The sequence below is a fragment of the Carex rostrata genome, chromosome 23 (assembly GCF_964058835.1).
Source record: "Carex rostrata chromosome 23, lpCarRost1.2, whole genome shotgun sequence".
NCBI lineage: Eukaryota > Viridiplantae > Streptophyta > Magnoliopsida > Poales > Cyperaceae > Carex > Carex rostrata.
This window is the reverse complement of record NC_135940.1, coordinates 5,005,893-5,031,412: the sequence shown is the minus strand read 5'-3', so window position 1 is coordinate 5,031,412 and position 25,520 is coordinate 5,005,893. Positions and strand designations below refer to the sequence as shown.

The window sequence follows — 25,520 nt, the reverse complement described above, 5'->3', positions numbered from 1 at the left end:
TTTTCATTTTTACTATAAATAATGGCAATACTGTACATACTAATTACCTAGTGATATTCTTCAGCTAGGCAGTGGGCAAAAATCATACTCTTAACTGAAAATTGCAACTTCATACAACCCATGTCCTGAACCACTAATTGACTTTCACCAAGCATGCTTTGCATATCTTTCTCATAAGCTACTGCTGCTTGAAGAAGTTTGCAGTTTTGGCACCGTTTCGTGGTGGCATTAGTTTGGATCACTTAATTTTTGGCGCTACCAACTCAAATTAGAGCTCTACTGATAAATCTTTTCCTTAATTTTCAAATTTTGATTATAGAGTTGTGTTCAGTGCCAACAAAAGCTTTCAGCACAGACCCAATAGAGATCATGGCTTCTGCCAGAGAAAGAAATGGGAGATAATCAGACTAATGGAAGCTATTCTCTTCTCTGACAGTAGAATTAATTTTACAATAACACTTACCAGAGCATCATGGATAAATCGAATAAGCCAAAAGTTATCAAGAAAAGAGACATAGTTAGCCCTCTCTAATTCTTAACACAAAATAAAAAAGCTGGTTGAAACACTAGTACACAATCATGTTAAACACTAACTAGAACTAGAAAGATTTTTCCTTTGAATGGAAACCGGATTTTTTGTGGCAACTTTCCCCACAAAAATTGCAGTTTCCACTCCATTATCACAATCAACCCATACCCTCCACACCATTTCATATCACAAGTAACCAGCCAAAAAAATACAAAGGTGCAGGCCTACAAAAAAAAAAATATGCATACAACAGAACAGAAGACCAGCAGTAGGCAGAGGAGAGAGAGCCGTCACTTGGAGTTGGCATTGTGCATATCTTTGAGCCCAACCAGCCTAATCTTTTCATAGACCACCTCAGCAGGGTGCACTGGGTACTCCACCGGGGCAACAGGCCGGTGAGTGCACACTGAGAACCATACAAACACAGCAAAGAAGGTTACCATGGCCCCACATGCAGCTGCAAAAATCAGGGCCAGTATTATGCCCCATGGATGACCCATCCGTCTAAGTATGTGCGGTTTAGGTCGAGCCAAGTATTTGTTCGGATCAAGCGGCTCAGAATGCATCAGATACGGGGCTCCGTGGCGGGCCGCAAACATCCATTCGTACACAGTACAGTTTTGGGTGCCTTTTGCTATGATTTGGGTTGAGGAGTTGTCAGCTGAAGTCGAAGAAGTAAAACCCACCACCATGGCTTCTCTCCATAGCACATTGGACAAGTCAATTGGGTAAGAAGCAATCGGCATCTCCGGCTTAGAAGTCCTCGATCTGCTAAGCCACACTTTTAGTTGATTTGAAGTCCCATCGTAGTCGATCCAAGAATGCAGCTTCTCGGTATTGTTGAGCATGAACTCTTTTTTTATTTTGATTGGTACGAAGCCACCCACATCAATCTGTAAGTGATTTTCAGTGGAATTGGTGAAGCGGGTATCAGTATCAATTGAACTGACAAAACTGAGTGAAATAATACTCGGAGGAGGCCCATCAAGCAAATCCAGTCTAACACTACTGAGAGTCAGGAAAAACCCAAAATCTGCGCCATTAGTTGGGGAAGGAGAGAAAGAGAAGTAGGTGGAGAAGCCGGGTTTTCGGCCAACGAACTTGATGGGCTTGCGGTACACAACGAGGCCAAAGCGAACGACCCTGAGGGTTGAATTGGTGATGCTTGCGTCTCCGTGCAACCCAATCTCAAGCTCACTGTTGTTGTTGTTGTCAAAGGAGGGAAAAGAAAAGGAAGGAAAAGAGAAGGAGAAAAAAGGGTCGCCGGTAGCTGCAGCACCGAGAGAAACGCATTGAGAAAGTAGAAATAAAAGAAACGGTACGGAGGAGAATAAGAGGTTCGCCATGGCCAAAGGGAGGGTTGGTTTAAAGCTCGCGGATCCAAGAATTAGACTGGTGCCATCTACAAATTTGCCCTGTTTCCTCTTCCTAAAGATTTGAGAGTAACCAATCACCCGGACACAGCACAGAATGACAGGTGGTAAAGCGGAGCGACAGATTACTGATAACTGTAGTGGTGTCCGGTTAGAAGCGAAAAGAAATAAACAAAGAAAGAGAGTAGATAGAAATGGAAAAAAGTGCTTTCTTTTTCTTTTTCTTTTTCTCTTTCTCTTTCTTTTTCAATTATTTAACTAGAAGAAAGGGAAATGTGAGGGGGAGACGAGAGAGCTAGAGAGACAAGTGAGGAGTGGGTAGTCGTACCGCCAGGTCAAAGGTGAAATTAACGGAAACAAATCTGCTGCGATCCAAATTGGAGCTACAGTACTCTGAAATTTTTGCTTTTTCAAATCCAACTATTGATTTTCTTTGAGATGCGTGCATAAAAAATTAGCTATATAAAGATGCGTGCACAGAAAAATTTAAACGGTAGAATTTGAAAAAGCAGGACCATTCGGATCGCAGCAGATTTATTTCCGAAATTAACGGGTCTGAGAAGACGTGTCAGCTCTCTCTCGCCTAGGGAAACAGTGACAACCGTTGGATGGATAAACAAAAAGCGCACCTCATCTCATCCGTGACCGTTATTCTATTTCAATCAAAAAAGGATACTAAATATTATTATATTATATGTGGCAAGTGGGCAGACAAAGATACGCACGCCCCTGACCCCTCCCACTTTTTCCATTTTTTTTTTATATGTAGCATTTAAGAAAAATAAATTTAAAGAAGTAATATTATCCTAAAAAATACTCCAAAAACTGCACAGAAGCTATGAAAAAACGAATTCGTATCCTCCAAGTCAACTCAAATTTTGAGTTAAGATGAGGACCGTCTAATTTAAATCTGCACGAATATAAAGAGCTACGTGCTATGGCCTATGGGTGTGGACCGGATTAGTCTGCATTTTGATCGGACGGTTCTCTGAATTAACTCAAACGGTGCCTTAATGCAGAGAATGCAGATTCTGAAAAAACGCGATCGAGAGAGAATTTATAGGGACTCAATACTTGAACGGATAGAATGAGATCTGAGTCGTTTGTTTTAATATGGCACAAATCTCAAAGCAGATCCTTATAACTCAAACACATTCCAATATTATTTTGACTCGGCTAATAATGTTGTGTTCCCTGCAATTTCGCAGATGACACTCACTCGTCTAGAGGACACTTTGAAACTCTTTTTTTTTTTTGAAAACTTGGTAGTAGCTACCAAGGTTCGTGGGGGGAATCGAACTTTCGATCTTTAAGTATAACAATTCTAGGATATTTTTCTAGCCAATTGTGCTATCTCTCCTTTCGAGGACACTTTGAAACTCAACGGTTAAAATAAGTCACTGTAAAATATGACAATGACTTTCACACATGACATTTTAACCTGTACAGTCTACTTCTCTCACACACTTTGTCAAGATCATTTTTAAATTTTAAAATAATTTAGTATTTTTTATATAATTTTTTTTTTTAATTCGCATCGCTTCAGTTTAATTCATCAAAACAATCAATCATGATAATTGTAATGATTTATATAAGTGGTGAAATCTGATACGGGCCAACAGGGATTAAGTAGCCATCGGTTCTCATTCTGTGCAACTGCCAAACAAGATTTCCGATTTTTTATTTACATCCAAAAAATAAATAAAATTATAAAGTTAACCAAATCCGTTATGTTTTTTCAAAACTATCCAAACCGAAATTTTTTTTTCTAGTTTCAACATCAAATACCAAATTTTTTTTTTCCGAAAACAGAACTCAAAACCCAAATAAATTTTTTCCGGTTTTGGATTAAAACCGGGTAAATTTTTTCCGGTCTCTAATCCCGAAATTTTTTTTTCGGACTCAAGTCCCAAAATCGAAAAAAAAATTCCAGACCCAGGTTTACCCAACAAAAGAGACCGACCCTTCTCCCTCTCCCCATTCGGTTTCTCCTCCTCCCCACGGCAGACCCCTCCCAAGGTAATTTTTGATAATTTATTTTATAATATAATAAATTATTTAATTTTAAATGGTTTAGAATATTGTCCAAATAATTTAGAATTTTAGAAATGATTAAAATAGTATAGAATAATTTAGAAAATACTAAAATGGTTTAGAATAATTTAGAAAATACCAAACTAGTATAGAATAATTTAGCAAATACCAAAATGATATAGAATAATTTAGCAAATACCAAAATGGTCTAGAATAATTTAGAAAATACCAAAATGGTCTATAATAATTTAGAAACTACCAAAATAGTCTAGAAAATTGCCCTATTAATTTAGAAAATTAAAAAAATGATTATGAATTTTTTTAGGAAACTCTTTTATTTTCGGATCCATTTTGAAGCTCTGACTATCTAATCGATTGGCTCTTCGATCCAAGTTTATTTTATTTTTTTAATATTAATTTTAATTTATAATATGATTAATTAGTTCATTTTAAATGGTTTAGAATATTGTCCAAATAATTTAGAATTTTTAGAAAATTGCTCTATTAATTTAGAAATTCAAAATGGTCTAGAATAATTTAGGAAATACCAAAATTGTCTAGAATAATTTAGAAAATACCAAAATGGTCTAGAATAATTTAAAAAAAATCCAAAAATTGTCTAGAAAATTGCCCTATTAATTTAGAAAATTGTGCGATTAATTTAGAAAATTCTAAAATGATTTAAAATTTTTAGGAACATCTTTACTTATTTCATTTTTCATAACTCGTCAGTAATCAAATTATATTGTAATCGATTTTTTTTCCTACTTTAGAGTAAAGATATTTTGATCGTTAGACACTATCGACACAAATGCGATTATAACGAGAAGTACGCACCGTTTTTAATTCGAATGGGCTTATATCAGATCGCGACATTACCTGATATCGCCCTCGATACAGCCCTCATTCATGGACTCGTTGAGCGGTGGCGTCCGGAGACGCACACCTTTCATCTTCTCTTCGGAGAGATGACAGGTATTAACTAATTCAAATTATTTTTTTTAATTTCTTACTGACAAGTGAAATAAATTACAGTTATGCTGGAGGATGTGAGTTGCTTGTGGGGTTTGCCTATTTCGGGGGATCCGGTAACGGGAATTACAGACTCGACAAGTATTCAAGGCCGACTGTATAATTTGCTAGGCGTAAAAGATCATGAAATCAAGGGTTTAATAAAAAAGAGGGGAAAGGATGCCAATGAGAGAAAGTCAGATATGTATGTGGCGAAAAAAGTGCTCCGTCAGCGCTTCAAAATATTGCCCGAAGATGCAACTGACCAACAATTGAAGTGGTTAGTATTTTTTTTATTTAAAACCCTATTCGTATTTTACATTTTCAATAATGTACTCACATTCTAATATTGGCAATTAGGTATGTCCGTGGATTTATCCTTGACATGTTAGGGAATACCATGTTTGCCGACAGTAGCGGGGATGGGATATCGCTGTGGTATCTCAGTATGGTGGATTCCGACTAGTACTAGGTCGGGATCGAGGTTCAGGAATCTGACTGGTATAGTTCGGTTCCAATTCTACATATAACTCCAGAACCGGTAACCTTTGTGGATAAGACGACACAATTCCTAAAATTATTTCGAACGATTGTTGGATCATTACCGGTACTAATTGATAGTCACGTTGGCCATCGGTGGACATATTAAACCTGGCTTGGATTTCCATATTTGCTTGACTAGCATTGTACCCAACAAATTTATAAATCTCATTTCGAAGATAATCAAAACTGTGGTTCACGGTTAGCGGTAATGAGTATTTAGCTCAGGTACTGTAAAAGATCCCGTCATCATTGTATTGGATTTTCCCTCCAATAAATTTTTTCACACAAATGGTTGTCATTTTTAGTTTCGATTAGTCTGGCAATTTAAAAAATAACAACATATGAGTAATTAAAAATTGTCCGGACCTCTGATAATTATTCTATATCATTTTATAATTTTCTAAATTATTCTAGACCATTTTGGATATTCTTAAATTATTCTACACGATTTTAGAATTTTGTAAATTAATAGGGCAACATTCTAAACTATTTTGGAATTTTTTAAATTATTCTAGACCATTTTTAAAAAATTTAAATTATTCTATACCATTTTGGAATTTTTTTTAATAAATAGGACAATATTCTAAACTATTTTCCAATTTTCTAAATTAATAAGACAATATCTAAATCATTTCCTAAATTATTCTAAACTATTTTTGAATTTTCTAAATTAATAAGGCAATATTCTAAACCATTTTGGAAATTTATAAATCATTCTAGATTTATAAACTATTTTAGTCTAAACAATATATATAATTAACAAATAACAACATGTAAATAATTATAAATTTAAATAATTTAAAATTAAATAACTTACCGTGAGAGACAACTGAGTGAAAGCGAGACACTCCGCGGTTTTTATAAACGAATTCAGTGCGAGTTCGTAAAAAAAAATTTCCGGTTAAAATCCATAATTATTTTTTCCGGAAATTGAATTGAAAAACTAGAAAAAAAATTTCCGGAAAAAGAATCTGGAAAAAATTTATCCGGAAAAACTTTATCCGGTTTTTGAATTCGATTTCCGGAAAAAAAGTTTCCGGTGTTAAAGGTTATTTCCGGAAAAAAATTTTCCGGTTTGAGTAGTTTTGAAAAAACAGAACTGAATTGGTTATTTTTTAGATATAAATAAAAATATCGGCAAGATTTTGATGATGTCAAATGTGCGATTTACCATCAACCTAAATATCCAAGTACATTGTAATATTGGTATAACATCTATCTGGTTTTATGAGTTGGTACCAATTGTGAAAAATAATTTATGATTAGATTATGAGTGTCGAAATGTAGTATAGTTTTTTTTTTAATCTTTGCATTGAATTAGTTCCAATCGTAGGTCGATTGAATTTCTAGTTATGCCTTGATAGTGCGATTCTTGAGGCACAACTAGAACCTAATCGGGTCGATAACATGAAACACAAGCGAGTTCCATCTAGACCCAACCCCATCAAACACAACCCACAAGCCACAAGGCCACAACCAACCAATACATTTATCCTGATCCTTATCCAATGTCAATAAGTTTTCATATCTTCACGGTACGCCAACTTAGAAACTTCAGCAAAAATGTTTTTGTGCATTCTTTATATTCTGTTAGCAAACTCGTCAAAATTTGGAGTGGGCTTTTCCGTGTATTTGGAAACCAATGTGAATAATCTCCACATACGAGCTCAACTATTGTTCTCAAATGATGGTTAATTGAGATGGGCAGAAAAATGCATAACCATATTTTTTTGTAAATGAACAAGATACAAGAAAAGAGAATGGGTATCAAGCAAGACGATCTACGCACAATAGAAACTCCACCGGTTGTTCAAATTCTTTATTTATAATTATATTATAGTTATACAAAAACTTATTCTGTTTAGTTCCTAAAAAATCATTTGTTTAATTCTATTTATTTCCTCAAAAATTATTTGATTCATTCTACTTAGTTCCTCAAAAATCATTGAATCATTCTATCTCGTTCTTCAATTTTTATTTTTATTTTTAATTCCGTTTAGTTCTTCTTCAATCATTGTTTTTAGATCATATCAATGGTTGTTACCTATCTTGCAAATAGAGCATATCTCATTATCTTGACAAAATTTTGGAAATGATAACATTTGTATTTTTCATCATTTTTTCATTTGTTAGAGGTATCTTCAAAGAATTCAGATCTCATAAGGTAACTCAAACTTTGAGTTTGGATTCGGACCATCCGATTGTAATATGTACGAACATTTTAAAAATTTTGTCACGAATTTTAGTTTGGACCGGATTAGCTGGAATTCTGATCGGATAGTCGGATCAAAACTCAAAATTTGGGTAAATTTGTCGGATCCGAACCCATCTTCAATTACAAACGTCACCTCCGAACGGTGTTATGCTCCTTTCCCTTCCCTTTCGATTCCCCTCTTCTGGAGCAGGCCTACTCGTCCGATCAGCCCCAATTTAACGAACGTCACCTCCGTACAGTGAAAAACACCTTTGTAAGGAAATAAAATTGTGGCCCAAAATAAAACATTTAAATGGGCTGTTTTAATAACGTAATTTAATTGCCCTGTTTGGTTCTGCGCAATTAAAGGATTTAATTAAAAGGTGCGCAAGGTTCATGCATGACAAGTTTGATCCTCTAATTGTCCACAGACTTTTGTTCACCATTTGTCTACAGATTTGACTTGCACGAATACTGTAAACCTACTTCTAAATGCTGTATAATTATACAATATATCACATAAAATATATCAGTTAATCACAAAACATCCAGCAACTATTTGAACTAGTCCCATGATAGTTAGAAACAGATGACAACTTGTACAACAGGACAAAAAAATGTACTTTCAAACTATACTTTCGAAAATTGCAGTTATAAGAAGTTATTGGCAGTTAGTGTTAGTTATTAGCAGTTATTTTGACAAAAAACGTGATAAAAAGACAAAATTAAATTTTCCGATTAATTTTTATTTTATTTTTTCTCGATTTAATGAATACTATAAAATTGATCACTTTAACTATACAAATAAAATGTACAAGCTATAAAATTATAGACATGCAAAATTCACAGATGAAAACGATAAAATAAAATGTTGAAAAATATCAATTTTCAATACTGTAAAAATATCAAGTTAAACTGTGAAATCAAAAGGTAAAAACTATAAAATTACAAAATTATAAAATTAGCAGATTAAATAAAATTTAAAAAATGTCAATTTTCAATACTGTAAAATTATAAACTTAAACTGTGAAAATAAAAAGTAAAAACTATAAATTTACAACAATGTAAAATTAGCAGATGAAAACGATTAAATATAATTTAAAAAATATAAATTTTCAATACTGTAAAATTGTGAATTTAAACTGTAAAAACAAAACGTAAAAACTATAAAATTTCAATAATGTAAAATAAGCATATGAAAAGGATAAAATAAAATGTAAAAAATACAAAATTTTCAACTTAAACTACAAAAACAAAACATACAACCTACAAACAATCAATACTGTAAAATTGTTAAATCTAAACTATAAATCAATTCCATGTATACTGTAAAATTTCTAAATCTATACATACATCAATCATCTGTTCAACAAAACCATAATATTCACCACAAAATAGCAAACCTGATTATATCATTCAACATTCAGAATAGCATTAAAAAAACTATGGAAAAATAACTTCTACATTAAAAACTTATACATTAAAATAACTTCTACAGTTAAATCGACGACATTACAAATTCAGCCTCCCTGTTTGATAGATTTTGTAAAATATTGTAGAGCCATAAGATGAATACTGTAAAGCCACAAGATGAATACTGTAAACTACAAGGTCAATATTGTAAAACAACAAAATAAACTGCCGATCCATCAAAAATTAGAAACCATACTAGATCGACAGTTGACATATTAGATCAAATTAGATTAGACTCAAAGTATTACCAGATCGGATCAAGATCAACCAGAATCTCCTTAAAACTAAACTAGATAATAGGAAAATTCTGCAATCATCTCGTTGACGGCCGGGCCGTCGCTGTCGTTGCTGCCGTTGCGACTGTCGCTGCTGTCGCGGCCGTCATTGTGCATCGCATCCGGCGAAACGAATTTTCAGAGATTGGAGAAGAAATTTTCAGAGATCCGCTGTGCATCGCATCCGCTGAAAAACGAATTTTCAGATATGAAAAATGTCATAAGCAGATTATATAAGTAAAAGAAAAGGAAAGCGACAAATTGAAAAAAGCAAGAAATTGAAGAAAAGTTAAGACATCGGAGAAGTTACAGATTGAAGAAAGCGACAAATTGAAAAATCGAATTTTAAGAGATCGGAGAAGGAATTTTCAGAGATGCCGTCGCTGTGCATCGCTTCTGCTGAAAAAGGAATTTTCAGATATCGATCGATTTTTAGATTCAAAATTTTTTGTCTCCGTAAAGCAAGGAAATAATATTGGAAAAAAATCGTCTCAGAAAGGAAACAAGTTTATCGGAGAAGGAATGTTTTGAAAATGAGATTCAAAAAAGAAAATAGAGGCACGGAAGGAAGGTTAAACAGGCGGAGTAAGTGGTCAGAAGTGGAGACCGGTGTCCGTTAAAATTAGTTAAACACGGAGTGGATAACGCTGTGGACAAACTGTGGACAATAGAAGGTGGATGAAAACCTTTTCTCTTATTACAGATGCATACTGACAGGGTGCGCTATTATCCAAGCTTAATTAAAGGGTGCATCTTAATTAAAGAGTGCATAATGACAGATGCATAATAACAGATGCTTGGTGCGCAATTAGCCATCCTATCCATCATTTGGCTGTCTGTTATTATCCACAGAATTAAAGGGTGCGAATGTCCTGTGCCATATTCATCTCCCACATAATAATTGCTTTAATGACAGGCATATGATATATATATGTATTCTAACAGTAAGGATGATCATCAATATTTCATAAAGAACAAGTTGTTATTGCTTAGAAAGAGAAAGAGGAGATAAATCGTTCTACAGTTCTTTTGATGGTTTGCGAAGAACGTTTCAAGTGTTGTTCTACAGTTTATTATGAAGAAAGGTATGTAATCTATTTGATTGATTTATACGTAAAGACTATGATTTCTAAGATCTTTGATTTGTTTTAAATGATTCTTAATTCCGCTGCAAAAACTTTAAAAATAATTAGTTGTACTCATGATAATGATTGTGTGTAAGTAGTTGAGTACGATAACGTCTACTTACAACCTTTCCCTTCCTCCACATCCTCTTGTTTAGAGCACACCCTAAGGGGCTGATAGGGAGAATTTGTATCGTTTGCATCAACTCAAAAAATAATCTTTTGAGTTAATACATATGGATTGTTCTCGATCACTTTTAAGATCCGTACAGTTTAAATCTGCACTAATATTAAAGGCTTCCAATACTATAAGCAGAATTTAGATTGGCTCTGTTTAAAATTAGACGGCTGATATGTATTAACTCAAAAAAATGCTCTTTTGAGTTAATGCAGACGATGCGGACTCCTGATAGGGCTAGGGAAGATTCTGGATTGGTACAGATCAGCCTCAAGGAGCACAAGCTGCTGCTGCAACAGGACAAGCTGCGCCTCGTCGAGGCAATGCAGAAACAAACCAGCTGTTTACTCGTTAAATGATTAAATCCTTTGTTTTAAAATCTTGGATACACCGAAGTCGTTTCCATTCTTTATCAATTATCTAAAACAAGGACAAATTGGGCTAAACGAGAGGCGGAGGCAATCCTTTACTCGAAAGGGCAATCTTAGAGCAATGTTTTGTGGATATTAAATAGTTGATGACTTGACCTCCAATTTTTATAAAAAAAAAAAAGGCAGGGGCAAAGTCCAACTCTTTATGTTGTTATTTGTCCAGTATGAGCTAGTTTCTGCTAATAGTGAATGTGACCTGCATGAACTGAACTCTGGTATTTGACAAGCAAGCTCGGCAATAACTGTTTGTGCTGCAGCTTATGTGGAATGCATATATAACTACCAACTTAATTTTTTTTTATTAAATTTTCCAAATTTTTATTGTTTACCTATCAATTTAACATTTTAGGTAATAGTAAACCTAGTTGAAACTTATGAAATCGGGTACTCTAATACAGTATACATTACCGTTCTAGAACTAAATATTTTCATTCCTTTTTTTTTTTTTACTGTAGTGTAGTGTGTGCGGGCTTTCAGAATAAAGTGGAAGCCAGTGAAGTATGTTCACTTTTTAAGAATAAATAAAATAAAAAAGCCTATAGATGAAAATGACAATAAATATATATATCTGCATCTATATCCGTTGCGATCAACAACACCAGAAATATATATACACTTGATAAAAATTCCAGCACTAGCTAGCTTTTGCAACAAAAAGTGATGTCGGTAGCGGCTACCAAAATGTAGTAAAGGTAATTTAAATTTAGCAATTAGGAAAATCTGATGGCGGTGGAGGGAGGATGGCATCAGGAGTGGGCCCATCTTCCACCTCAAAGACCATTGCCAATCCCATTGGCAAGTGCATGTCTAGGTGGCAGTGCATAATCCATGTTCCTGCAATATATTAAGTTCAGAAAAATAAAAATGATGATGATGAGACAGCCAGTAGGTAAGAGCTAGAAAAGGAAGAATTAACTAAAGCTTCTACAAAAAAATTCTAAATGTAATATTAATATTTCATACCTGGGTTATTCGCCACAAATCTGATGACAGTCCATCCACCAGCTGGCACGGCAACTGTGTTTCTCACTTGTGGGTCGATCAAATTGTACATTGCTCTGGCTTTTAACTCGTCATAATTGCCAAAATCTCGGGCCAACACAAAAAAGTTGAAACCGTGCAAATGTATCGGGTGGCTCTCTGTTCCAAGAATTGCAGTGTTTTGTAGTACCAGTTCAACTGTCTCATTATATCTCAGTCTCTTTACTTTGGTTGCCTTCTCTGTAAACGGAGCCACGCTCATCTTATTACTAGTGAAATCGTATAACAGTGTTGGCTTATTGGGAAAATCAGCAGTGTAAACACTGTTTTCACCCTTGTAATGTGCCTCTAAAAGAGATATATCGGTCGGGAATTGGAATGACACATTATTCATGCTCGCTGCTAGTGCACCTGTTGTCTGGTTACAGAGCAACTGTTGCGGCTGGCAAGCTGCCAGGCCGAGCCCAAAGGCGATGAACATGTGCGTGTTAACTTGTAGTGGTACTGTTGGGTTACCTGACCTGACCAGGCTAGTTGGGCCAGTGTAGAACCGGTGCGCTGTGTTTGTGTCAGTTGCTGCTGGCATGACTGGCATTGTTGCCTTTATTTTTAATGGTGTGGGTGATGATGGTGTGTTGTAATTGTATTGAACAATGGCAGTTGAGGTGGAATTGTTGTATGTGCTGTTTGAGCTTGCATATGCTCTAGCAGACATGTAATATTGGGACGGAGATGCATCAGCAACCATAAGTGCATCGACTGTTTGTCCAGGTGCTGTTACAATTACATCGGTCGTGTAAGGATTGGTGTATGTTGCATCAATGGCCACAACTGTGAATGAGTGACCGGCAATCTTGAAGAAGAGTTGGTGATCCAGTGCAGCATTTATTATTCGTAGGAGGTAGGTTTTTCCATTGTCCACTGTTAGCCGGTACATATCTGGAAAGACCAAAGAAACTTAAAATAAGTCACGTCAACATTTACCTAAACTAAATTAATTTAGGATTCATGTGTGTGTGTGTGTGTAGATAGATAGATAGATAGATCTGCAATTAGTATATGTAAACATTAACAATTGCAAAATTAAGTAAACAGCACAGTGAAATATTCACCTTTTGAGCAGTTGTACCGGTCACCAGGTTTTCCATTGATTGTAAATGCATCAGAGATCTTTGGGGTCCCGCCTGTAAGTACCGCCTGAGTATTCACATCAACCACATTATCGTTCCACCATTCCCCTGAACATATACATACATACAAATCTAGTAATAAGCTCAAATGAACCTTTATTGACTGATGACCCTCGTAGCAACAACATGTATTGCATTTAGCAACCTTGATTTCAATGATTTGGTGTGATTTCTATATTATATAATTAATCAATTACTAATTTTTCAATCACCTAGGATAATGGTGGTTTCCTTGTCAGGTTTTGGAAAGGGATATGCTTCTCTAGGCCGTATGATGAGGGGGCCATACACGGTGGCACGCAGATACGACACGTGCGCATGCCACCAAAGGGTGCCTTCTTGGCCCGTCACGTTGAACTTGTATGCGTAGCTTCCACCTGGTCGGATTGGGCATTGCGTGATCATGTTTGGACCATCTGCCCAAGGGCTTAATTTCTGAAAAATGCCATGCCTGTGTTGCCCCCAACCCCAGAAAAAAAGAAAGCAAACAAAAAAAATATAGAAAGGATAGAAGAAAAAATTTACTTCTATTCATGTGTTATATCTCAATCAATGGTTGGTTTCTGAAATTAACTGTTTGAATATTAAATAATTACCAGTGGATAGTAAGGTCATAGGGCGATTCATTGATGACGTGGACGACAAGAGTATCACCTTCATGCACATCAATTGTTGGACCTGGTATTTTTCCATTTACTGCAGTAATGACAGTGCTTTGACATAGCCGGGTTATTGTCAGGTTTCCAACCTATACACACATCCATCGATACAAGTCCTGTTGTTAAACTAACGGACTTTGATTATTATATTAATTGCCTATATAAATATATGACTGGCTTATGCTATGACTGAAAAATCCCTGATGGTTGTAATTTGGTGAGGTTGATCAAGGTGCTGTTACTGATTAATTAAAAAGAAAGAAAGAAGGAACGAACAAAAAATGGCCTCCAGAATTAGTGATCCATGCAAAGTCATGCTGATTTGAATCTTAAAGAGAGCTGATATAGTTTAATTATGAACATGCATGGTGTGGCAGTGAAGCTTAAATATGGTTCAATTATGTACCCTAGTTAGCTGTAAAAGGGTTATACTTACATGGAAAGTGCGGCGGACTATCTTTGCATCAGCAAACTGTGCAATTACAGAAAGAAGAACAAATGAAAGAATGAAGAACGACACAACCCGTATCTGCTGCATCGCGGATATATATGCTCACGATATACAGCACTAGATAATTAGTATGCTATGACTTATGACCATTAATTTTATTTATAGTGCCTATAAATTAAGAACACGCAGAGACACACATATATGCGCAATGCAATGCATATATAAATATGGGAGGGAAGGGGAGATCTAGAGATCAGCTATCTTTATATGAACTGATTAATGATTGGTATATGAATATGGTTGGAGCAGGTAGCATGACCTGGTTCCTAGATGCAGCCTGCTTGGGACTTGGGACAACATACGTGTTCTCAATTAATCTTTGCTTAATTATTTCTCAACTCGATCGATCCAGATAATTAAAGTTTGGTCCACGTGCTTCATAGTTGATATATATTTGGTATATAAATTGAAGTGTTTTAACTTTTGACAGCAAATTGCATATATGCTGCTCTGTTCATTGTTCAAATGTTGTTTGCTGTCAAAACTTCAAACACTTTAAATTATAATTGCATATAAAGATGGAGTTCCATTAATTGTATATATATATGAATTAATTCAATCCAGCGGCGATCTGTTTAATTAGACGTCTAATTAAGACTCTAAGTGCGGCTAGCTAATATGTAAATCTCTATCTCTATCTCTATTGACTATATCGTTCTCTCTCTGTATCTGATGTAATTTGTACTATAGATAAATATTATTAGATTAGTTAGTTCCCCAACTGTCTGCCTACCCACTGCACACCTTGTATTTTATATGATTGTTGTTTGATTTCACTGTTTCAATTTTTACTGGTTAATTCCTTTCCATGCTCACAATTAATTTCTTTTTATTTTTCTCTTCTGATCAGCGGAGACAAATATTAGGATTTGTAAAGAGTGATTTTAGTATATGAACATCACATCAAAGCTTAACTTCCCAATAATATGGATTCATTTTACTGATATACCAACCCATGTAAAGTAATTAAGTGAATATATAAAAAAATAATAGATAGTTTTTACTAATACTCTTCGTTATGTGGTAGCTAATTATATTATATATAGTCAGTCACAATATAATAACTTGTTCCAGAAGGAACTTATACTATGTGTATATAGTCGGAAGGAAATTAGGAATTCTAATGCGCATTGGTAACAGTGGAGCAGTTATTTGTAGTTGAGCGTTTTACTTGTTTTTCATGATAAGAAAAAAATGCTACTGATCAACTAATATATAATATTTGCCTACTAGCTAGAGCTAGGCTTGTTATCTTGGTTTGCACGTCTCAACAATTAATTTGCATCACTACTCTGTTAACTAATTTTTTATTTTCATAGTTAATCCATCTGAGCTCTTTTTCAATTAAAAAGTTTCAGAATGGGCCGGGCCGGGCCGGGGAAGAGTGAAGAGGGGGTGCCGGCCCAGTTCATATTTGACAATTGACATATAATTGGTTTTTTTTTTTTGTATTTTACGAAAGTACCCTCCGTCGTCCCTCCGCAAAACAAACCCTAGACCTCTTTTCTCACTCGTAGAGACTGAAAAAAGAGGAGCGAGCGGAGGCATCCATCTCTCTATCCATCACATCGCTCATAAAGAAGGAAAAAAAGTACAAGTATGCATCCTCATCTCTCATCTCTTTGCGTGATTATATTACAATTCACAATCACCCCTTATCACCGATAGTAATGCTAACTTTAACTTTAAAATTTTGCTTCGCTTTCTTTTTTCACTTTTCAAGGTTAAAATAGCGAATACAATGGCGGCTGCCCAAAACTTGGAGAAAGAGCAGGTATATCAATTCAAATTCAGTTCCATTCTTCCTCTTCCCTTTTATCTTGTGATAATTAGCTCCTCAACTTCAATTAAAATGAGAAGCGGACACTATTGGTGTAGCTTTCTTTTGACATTTTGGAGCCTTGCGAATAGTGTGTAGTTTTGCCCCCATTCTGATTTAATTTAACAATTTAAACAGATATTTGGGATGGCTGAGAAGGAGATGGAATATAGAGTTGATCTTTTCAATAGGTAAACCTAATACTTGATAAACACATTACATATTTCTATACATGTTCATCACTCTATCGATTTTCCACCTGCTAAGCTAAGCTGATTTGTTAATTTCCTGTAGGCTTACCCAGACCTGCTTTGACAAATGCATCGAAAAAAAGTATGCTTTATCTCTCTCTCTCTCAGCACTGTTTCATTATTTCCTTTGCAATATGTTTATGCAATAGCACAAATATTGTGAAATAGTGATGACTCAAATTATTACATGAATCCCCCAAAACTAAAAGAAAACCAAGAAAGAAGCAGCTCAGACACACATTTTATATATGGAATGTTGGATTGTGATGCAATGAACTTACGATCCAACAATTTTAGTTGTGATAAATGAAAAATAGTCATACTTAAAAATGTAAAAATGAATAGATGAAACAAGCAACCCACAAAAAAGTATACAATTAAACAGATATATATATTTGAGCTTCAAAGAAAGTTTGCTTTAACAGGTACAAGGAATCTGAATTGAATATGGGAGAAAACAGTTGCATTGACAGATGTGTCTCCAAGTATTGGCAGGTACACTTAATTTCCTTTAATACTCTTCCAAAATAAAATTATTTCACATTATTCCATTGCAGTTTATACATATTGTTTTTTTGGTATGATCATAGAAGTAGGGTAAATTGTTTGGAGGTCACCCAACTTTTCCCAAAAACCATAATTTATCAGATTTTTGTCATTGAATTATGATGTTTGTCTCAATGTGGTCACTCAATTACCATTTTTGTGCAATCCACATTACAAAATGATCACTCCATTACCCATCTCTTCTTTTTCTCTCTACTTGCACTCTTCCTAATGGTAATGTGCCACGGAAGAAGAACCTCTGATCAATTCCCCACGCTCTTTTGCGCCTATTCTCAATTATTTTTGCTCTGCTAGGATTTTTACTGTGCAAAAGAGTGTATTGATATCTTTGCATGCAAGATAGCTTGTGTGTAGTATTTCTCCTCTCTTTCCCTAGCCATCTGAACTCTCTCACTAGAGTTGTACTGCTTTGTGGGATTTTTTATTTTTTTTTCCACAACCTTATCTAAATTTGAACTCCAAAATCTATGAATTGCTAATTTGAGAAAAAGTGCTAAGTTGTGAAAATCATAGCTGTTACTGTTTTGTTTTGGATTGGCCAAAAAAATTACCTTTTGCAAGCAAGAAATGGGTTGACATCTTCAGATAGATGTTAATGGAGTTCTTTATTTTTTGCTAATTTGCTCAACTTTGACCTTTTTTTTTTTAGATAATTAGAACTATGTTAGATCTTCTATTTATTTTCTTCTTGGGATTGATGCATTGAGATCTGAACTTGTCAATTACCTTTGTTTCCTTGTGAATTCATTGGCAACTGTGTTCTTTCTATTCGCCATATTTTTTGCTACCATCCCAATTTGGCTTGACCAGTTTTCTCTTGCCTTTTTTCCCCCTCAGTTCGACATGCTTTATTTTTTTTTCTTTCATTTTGATCAGATATTACAGTTCGTTGTCTATATTTGTCAGTGTTTTGCATGTCAGGTACAGAGCCTCTTTTGTTTGTTTATAGGTAGGATTTGTACATGGAAATAGAGCAATCTCTAGACATTATGAATGGGGACAGAGAAAGGAGAGAGAGAGAGGGAGAGAGGAGGTGGGTAATGGAGTGATCAAATTTTGATAAACAGAATTGATTGATCAAAATATTGGCAAATTGAAGTAGGGACCTTTATCTAAAAGAGCATTGCTAACATTTGTGGTGATGCATCTTGACAGTTATTTCATATAAAAATACGAAGAGGAGGGATCCAATTACACCATTTTATGGTGATGCATCTTGACACCATATTTTTATAAGCCATTTTTGTGATTTCAAAATCCAAACAGTTTATCCGTACCATTCAACATGATCTCCATATTAAAATGTGCTTAGAGACCAAATTTTACATTTTTTGGAAATTGTTTACTATTTATTTAGAATTTTGGAAAATCGCTGTTTTTCAATGGTCCAGAATTGTCTGAAAACAATAATTTTGTACACATCTTAATAAATATTAGAAAGTTCCAAAAAATGTAAAATTTGGTCTCCAAGCACATTTTAATATGTAGATTATGTTGAATAGTTCGGATTGATTGGACTTTGCAATCACAAAAATGACTTGTTAACATATGGTGTCAAGACGTGTCACTTTCAAATTGTGTAATTGGATCCCCAAATATGAATAATTTAAAATTAGTTTGGTTGAATTACCAAGTTTGATAACATCATAAATCTGCTTCTGAGATTGGGTTCATATCAGAAACAACTGCTGAGATGGATGTGATAATGATGATGCTATTGTATTTTACCACTTTATGGATGTGATGATGCTATTGTATTTTATCACTTTTTTTACTGTTGTAAATAATATAAAATATTTTTCTTTATTTTTTAAACTGAAAACAATGCAGGTTACAAATCTGGTAGGACAATTGCTTGGTTCCAACAAGCCTCCAATGTAAGAGAAGTTTTAATGAGGTGCATTTTTCTCTTGTGACAGGAGATAGAGACAATAATGTATCAGCATCTTTCGTCAGTTTCAATTTTTTTTTTTTTCCCATTATAATCCTATTTTTGGTAGTTAGTTGACAGGTTGCTTCATGGAATATGAGGATTTTGTTTCCAATTTTATTTTTAATTGACATGATACGATGTTTATTCAAAATAAATGCACTTGTGCCTTTCATCTAAAGACTAAAAGACTTTATGTTACTGGCTGTGGCTGAAGATACACAACACTTTGTGGATTATGAAACGATGTAGAATTTGTTAATTTCATTACTGCTCGAGTAAATAAGTTGCTTGCTAAGTAATGCATTTGTTTGGTACAAATATTGCTGCTTGGAAGAATATAAATCTGCGCGCTTGTATCTTTGCGTGGAAAATCTGTGTAAATGCTTCTTCTCTAGTAAGATTTCTTTTTAAATCAAACTTGGAAATATTTGAAAACAGCAGCAGCGATTTTGCGAGCGTAGTGAAGACGTTATAAAAGTCACCGGCTTGAAACATCGCAAATAAGATAGGTGTTGACAATAAATAGCTGTCAGCCTTTTTGGTGGCAGTAATGTCTTACAAATAAATTCTCGTTAGAGTTTGCCTACTACATTTGATTTTGACCACCTTTATAGAGTTTAGACACAGGAAATAACATGCAAAACCATATCCAACCTTAACCCCCAACAAACCCAAATCATAACCACCCAAAAAAGGAGGGATGAATATAAATACAAATTAAAAGCAACAGGCAACAGACCAACAATCCCAAGACCTATTTACACATCTCTCATTTTGCTATTGCTTTTTAATTTTGCCTCAACTGCAGCCCCATCTTTCAGTGAGTCATACGCTTCACTCTCCTTACCAAGACTAAGCAATGCAGCTGCTTGAAGGTAATACGATGTCGGCCAATCAGGCGACACCACCTGTGCTTGCAAAGCATCTCCCAAGGCTTCTTGTAGCATGTTGCTCATTATGTACGACAGGCAGCGACGTGCAAATACAGTTGGAGAGATCATTGCTCCATTGTCAATGAACTGCATGAACAAAGGAGTTCAGTTTTTTCTTAGTTACCCATTCACTCTATGAACCTAACAATACCATAGTATTAGTCATGACGATTTGTTTGGAATAAAGAAAGCAGTGATGAGAGCCCAATGTAGCTACAGATAATTATAGATGTCATCTCTTCCAAGTTGATAGGTACAGTGACATATATCCAGTAGAAAAATTGATAATATAGAGCAGCAACTATTTCTCAAATCAAATACTACCCATGATTATTTGTTTTCTTTTTTGAACTATAGTAAGGAGGAGCACAAGCAAATAGATGTGGCTGGCTGCAAATTAAGCCTTGTTTGGGAGAAAGTGAGTAATATGTGTTATACCTGAGAATAGTAATCAATGGCAGCACCAAATTCCTTGGCACGAAATGCAGCATCACCCTGCTTCTTGTACTCCAAGGTCTCCTCTATTTGATTCGTCCAGAGCTGGAATGACAGCTGCATCTTGTATGTTTCATCAGTTAAATGAATTTTTTCAAAGAAACAAACAAGAGATTTGAAAATACACGCATACATACACATCTCATTGGCACAGAAAGGCAAGATGACTAACCTCATTGGCACTTCCCTCATCATCCTTATATCCAGTATTCTCCAATATTTCATGGATAGCAGTAAAGTCCATTCTAGCACATGCCTCCCCTAGAGGACACATATCAAGGTTTTGTTCTGACGAGGTCGCATCACAAGTTATCCCCATCAATTCATGTGATGGCACCTGTTTACAAATCCTAATCAGAATCAATTAATAGCTGCAACTGCAACTGTGATTTTGTTTAAAACACATGTTAAAAGGGAACAACTAGCAAATATGGAAAAAAAAAAGATAAAAAGAAGAATATATATAGCAAGTGGGAAATCAAGCAAAGGGAGTGATTAGTTATTGACATTGGAGTCTCGCTGGAGAGAAGTAAGAGCAGAGAGCAGGGACTTGATGCTCGGCCTCTCGCGGGGCTCGTACTGCAAGCAGCGCGATGCTAAGCGCACTAACTCGGTGCCATCTGAATTTGAGAAGTGTCCCTCTAGGCAAGAATCTATCAGCACCTGAAAGTTCTTTGCTCTTATCAGGTCCAGCGCCTGAACCAACCAACAAATTTCTGATCAGTTACTCAGTTCATAATTAGTAGACAAATAATCAATAATACATAATAATATAAAGATAGAGAAATGTAATTAATTAGCAAAGGAGAACAGAATTAGAGAGAACTGACATGACTAGGGGGAATGTGCTTGCCGCTTAAGAGATCAAGGAGAAGAGTTCCAAAGCTATACACCACGCTCTCCGGTATAACTCTCCCTACAGAGCAGAGAAGCATACATTTAATTTCAATTAGTAACTTAATTCTTTTGACCAAATAAATATATTAGCATATGTATGTCTACCCTTGCTAAACTAAGCTACCTGTTCTGAGGTACTCTGGAGGAGTAAAAGCAAGGTTGGTGCTGTAGCTCTTGCCATCTCTGCTGTTCTTCATCAGCCCAAAGCACGACAACCGCGGATTAGCATCCAGATCGAAGAGGACACGGTACGCATTGAGGTCGTGGTAAAGGGCGCGGCCGCGCGAGCTGCAGTAATCTAACGCCTGACCCAGGAAAAGTGCCACCCGTATCCTCATCCCCCACTGCAGCGGCTGTGTATCCCCTGCCACCACAAATTAATCCCCATCCCGTCCATTCACAATTAGTTTACTACCACACTGCAGCGGCTATGATATATTTTGATCCCTTTATTTCATACTTGTATTTCCTAACCTTACTTTCACTTTTGTTTTTTCGTATTAACTGGTGGCATCTATATGTAATGTACTGGACTTGCTCTCTTATCAGTTCCAACTATTATGACAATAATAATAATCGTAATGATAAAATGAAAACCAATCAGAAAGAAATTAGGATTTTATAAAGTAGCATACAGTGGAAAAGATGCTTAGCCAGGGTTTCATGCGGCATGAACTCTGCCACGAGCAATCTCTCACCCCCCTCACAGCAGCAGCCGATCAAATTGGCAAGGCGCTCGCTCCTCAGTTGGCCCACTGCCCGCGCATCCTCCTAAAATTAATTAATACCAAATTGTAATATATACTGATACTAGTATTAAGAGACGTCAATTAATTAATTAGTGGCTATTACTGTGAAAAAAGTTACCAGGAACTGGCGTGCATCGGGCCAGGCAGAGCGGCTGAAGCGCTTGACGGCGACAACCCGGCCAGTCTCAAAAAGGGTGCCGCGGTAGACCACATTGGGAGCCTTCTCGCCGTGCTCTGAGACAATTCTGTCGGGGGAGAAGCCGTCAGTGGCAGCCTTCAAGTCATCGAGGCTGTATTCACAGAACACCGGCACACCGTCCCCTGACTCTCCTAGCACACTATCTCCTGCTTCACCTCACCGAACAAAACAACCAACAATTAAATTAAATTAAATTAGAACCCCAGCTTGAAAATGCAAAACATATAGTTGGTTGGTTACTGAATCCAGAAAGAGAAGGAAAACAAGAAAGAAAGGAAATGAAAGTGAGAATGAGGGAGAGAGGAAATGAGTTAGGTTAAAAATACCTAATGGTTTGTGAGGATATTTGGAGGATTTGGAGGACGGGCCCCACCAGCAGTAGCAGAGGGAGAATTTGGAGCAGCTCGCTCCCAATCCCATTTCTTCTTTGTTTCTTCTTTCTTTGGGAAGGGAAGGAAGGGAGGGAATGAGGGATCAGGAAACAAGGTGGGGATACATCATATCATAGAGATAGATTCCTTGCTTGCTTTCTACTTGTAGTAATGGTAAATTGGTAATGCTAATCAAGGGCAAGACAACACAGAAAAGGAATACAATCACTCTAATTAGAAATTACGAATCACGAATTACGAATTGGGGGAGAACTAGGGGAAGAGAGAGAGAGAGAGAGATGGAAATGTATGTGTATGTAAAAGTTTGTAGATCCAAGGTTAATTTGTTTGTTTATAAAAATTATTAAAAAAAAGGTAAATTATTCACTGTGATCTGGGAGCGAGGTGAGTTGAGTTGAGTTAGAGCCGAGCTGACTCAGCTGAGTTCAGTGTGGTTTGACTTTTGACCACATTAAATGAATCATGATATATCTCTATCTATTATCTATTTATCTATCTCTGCCTCTTTCTACACCTCAATACCTCTTCACGGATATTCAATTGTAAATTATTCTTATTCTGTTGCATAAAGGAAAAAAAAAAGGAGTATTTATATTATTTTTACATGGTTATTAAATATATGTAATAATAAAAAAATGGAATTGGGAATCGAAATGGAATAAATTATAAATGAGAAAAGAAGTAGAAGAAGAAGGGAAATGGAAGGGGGGACCACCACATGACCGATGTTTGACCATTGACCGTCTTCATTGCCGTTGCTATGCTAAGTTGCTAACTGCTTTCAAGTATCATCACCACTTGGTTCCTTTCTGTGTGGTGTGGGGCCCACCACCTTCGTTCCTTTTCTCCTCTTGCTCATTATTATTAATTATTATTGTTATTGTTAATATCCATGCATGATGCGCGTATATATTGTTCAAAGTTTAAATCGAGCTTGCCATGCCTTGCTATTAATTTAGTATATTTATAAATACATAAATAATGGCTTTCGCTTTCCTTCGCTTTCTTTCGCTTTCGTTATAAAGAAAGAGATCGGACGGACGGCGCTAGCTAAAGCATTAATTCTTTTGCCCCCACATCAGTAGTAATTCAGTAATAATTCAGTATCAGGCTGGAAAGTCTACCTTTTATTTATCATATTATACACTGCTGCTCCTTTACAATGAAGAGAGATTAAACTAGAAAAATATATGAACCTTAGCCCTTAGGTTGGCTGTTCTCCACCGAGAAAAGGAAAGAACAGAAAAGGCAAAGTGAAAAAGAACAGCCTAGCCTATATACAATTATGGATCATAATCAATTCTTGGGCTACAAATTGCAAATTCAATTCTACTTGGGCCGCACACGGACTGTAGCCCGGATCCACTACAGCATCTTAATTAATTCCATTAAGAGCATCGCCAACAGTGATTACTTATGAATTGCTTATGCTGGTATCAATTGTTTTTGTAATTGCTGGGTTGTATGGCTATTGCTTATTTAGCAATTCTTGAAAATAATTGCTTAATAAGAAATCCTTTTTCTAAAGATGAATTTGCCAAATATTTAATTCTTATTGGCCAAGTATTTAATTCTCAATTGTTTGGTTAATCAGACATAGTAGTGGATAGGAATATAAAAAAATCGCGGCACAACTGGATATGTCATGACACGACATGACACGACATGGTTCCATCACGGCACATGTGACGGTTACGTGATGCGACTCACGTGTCCTGTGTTATGGCCATCTTTTGAAAATTTGGATACATCACGTGTAATCACAGTGTGATTAATGTGTTCTGACTAGTGTTGTAAATAACGATATGCGGTCGTCGGACATATAGGGTACCGCCAAACGATTAATTGGGAATAATTGTCTATAATTAGAAATAATTGGCCGATTACTCAGAAAATTTCGTGACGGTTTAGTCACCGCCAACGACTAATTAGTCAATTAATCGATCTAAATGGACGTTTTTTTTATAACACTAGTTCTGACCATTCACGTGCCATGACTATTATTCCAAATTTGATTACGGTAAGACACAACACATGATCCAACTCATGGCATGTACATATTTATATCCTTAGTAGTTGACATCTTTTTTATCTTGACTAATCAACAATTCTTGTAAGTGGAGTAGTGAATCAGACTACCTTTTTTTTTTTTCTTTCTTTCTTTTACGCGAATCAATTTGAAGTGACTTTCTTTTCTACACAATTTTCTTTTACTAAACCGTAAATTGAATTTAGAGGTGGACATTAGAGAGATTCAGGGGTAGGCACATGTATGAAATAGCATGGATTTAATTTTTTTTTTCGAATTCAGAGGTAGGCAAGTGCCTACCCCTGAACCCATTTGGGTCCGCCACAGTCTGTGAGTGTAAAAAATGACTATCCACGAAGGCATACCGACATAAAAATATTTTTTCTATTAATGACGGTAGTATCCGTGACGATATACCGATAGTATCCTCGCGAATACTGTCCCATTTTTGTGTGGATCGACATGGTCAATTTTACAAATACGAATATAAATATGGTTTGACTTGCGAAAGTAGACACATATAGTTTGAATAAGAATATCAATTAGTAAGACCTAACAACTTGTTATGAAGAAAAGTTACGTCGTTTAGTATTATAATTGAAGACATGATTTGAATCTTAACTCTATTTGTACTTTTCATATTTGTTTATAAATGTAAGATGTTAACATTGAAAAACGGTATTTCATATAATAAGTATGATGCATTGTTTGAGATTTGAAAATATATTTGTATAATATGACAATTCATTGT

The 25,520-nt window shown here is 35.5% G+C and overlaps 4 protein-coding genes across 9 annotated transcripts; 1 reads left to right on the top strand and 3 right to left on the bottom strand.

Annotated features, from left to right (window-relative positions):
• Positions 1 to 518: 518 nt before the first annotated feature.
• LOC144575047 (L-type lectin-domain containing receptor kinase S.4-like) lies at positions 519 to 2,174 on the bottom strand. The gene has a single exon (XM_078325166.1). The coding sequence runs from the start codon at positions 1,873 to 1,875 to the stop codon at positions 820 to 822; it is 1,056 nt and encodes a 351-aa protein (XP_078181292.1). The 5' UTR covers positions 1,876 to 2,174; the 3' UTR covers positions 519 to 819.
• A 9,542-nt stretch (positions 2,175 to 11,716) lies between these two features.
• LOC144574543 (laccase-14-like) lies at positions 11,717 to 14,675 on the bottom strand. Its single transcript, XM_078324509.1, has 6 exons — positions 14,432 to 14,675; positions 13,933 to 14,084; positions 13,549 to 13,787; positions 13,259 to 13,384; positions 12,129 to 13,085; positions 11,717 to 11,999 (listed from the first exon to the last, which is right to left on the bottom strand). The coding sequence occupies exons 1-6, from the start codon at positions 14,531 to 14,533 to the stop codon at positions 11,869 to 11,871; spliced, it is 1,707 nt and encodes a 568-aa protein (XP_078180635.1). The 5' UTR covers positions 14,534 to 14,675; the 3' UTR covers positions 11,717 to 11,868.
• Positions 14,676 to 15,969: 1,294 nt separating this feature from the next.
• Positions 15,970 to 19,333, top strand: TIM10 (Tim10/DDP family zinc finger protein). The gene is made up of 6 exons (XM_078324516.1): positions 15,970 to 16,103; positions 16,230 to 16,280; positions 16,464 to 16,516; positions 16,620 to 16,658; positions 17,002 to 17,071; positions 18,974 to 19,333. Exons 2-6 carry the CDS (start codon positions 16,248 to 16,250, stop codon positions 19,022 to 19,024), a joined length of 246 nt encoding a protein of 81 aa, XP_078180642.1. The 5' UTR covers positions 15,970 to 16,103; positions 16,230 to 16,247; the 3' UTR covers positions 19,025 to 19,333.
• Positions 19,334 to 19,574: 241 nt separating this feature from the next.
• Positions 19,575 to 23,086, bottom strand: LOC144574544 (serine/threonine-protein kinase BSK5-like). Of its 6 annotated transcripts, none has more exons than XM_078324515.1 (9): positions 22,675 to 23,086; positions 22,268 to 22,494; positions 22,036 to 22,171; positions 21,525 to 21,764; positions 21,334 to 21,419; positions 21,011 to 21,199; positions 20,676 to 20,840; positions 20,447 to 20,560; positions 19,575 to 20,095 (listed from the first exon to the last, which is right to left on the bottom strand). In XM_078324515.1, exons 1-9 carry the CDS (start codon positions 22,766 to 22,768, stop codon positions 19,835 to 19,837), a joined length of 1,512 nt encoding a protein of 503 aa, XP_078180641.1. In that variant the 5' UTR covers positions 22,769 to 23,086; the 3' UTR covers positions 19,575 to 19,834. The 6 variants fall into 6 exon arrangements, with proteins under 6 accessions (XP_078180641.1, XP_078180637.1, XP_078180639.1 ...); XM_078324511.1 differs by having other exon boundaries at positions 22,268 to 22,503; positions 22,675 to 23,084; XM_078324513.1 differs by having other exon boundaries at positions 20,447 to 20,566; positions 22,675 to 23,084.
• Positions 23,087 to 25,520: the final 2,434 nt, after the last annotated feature.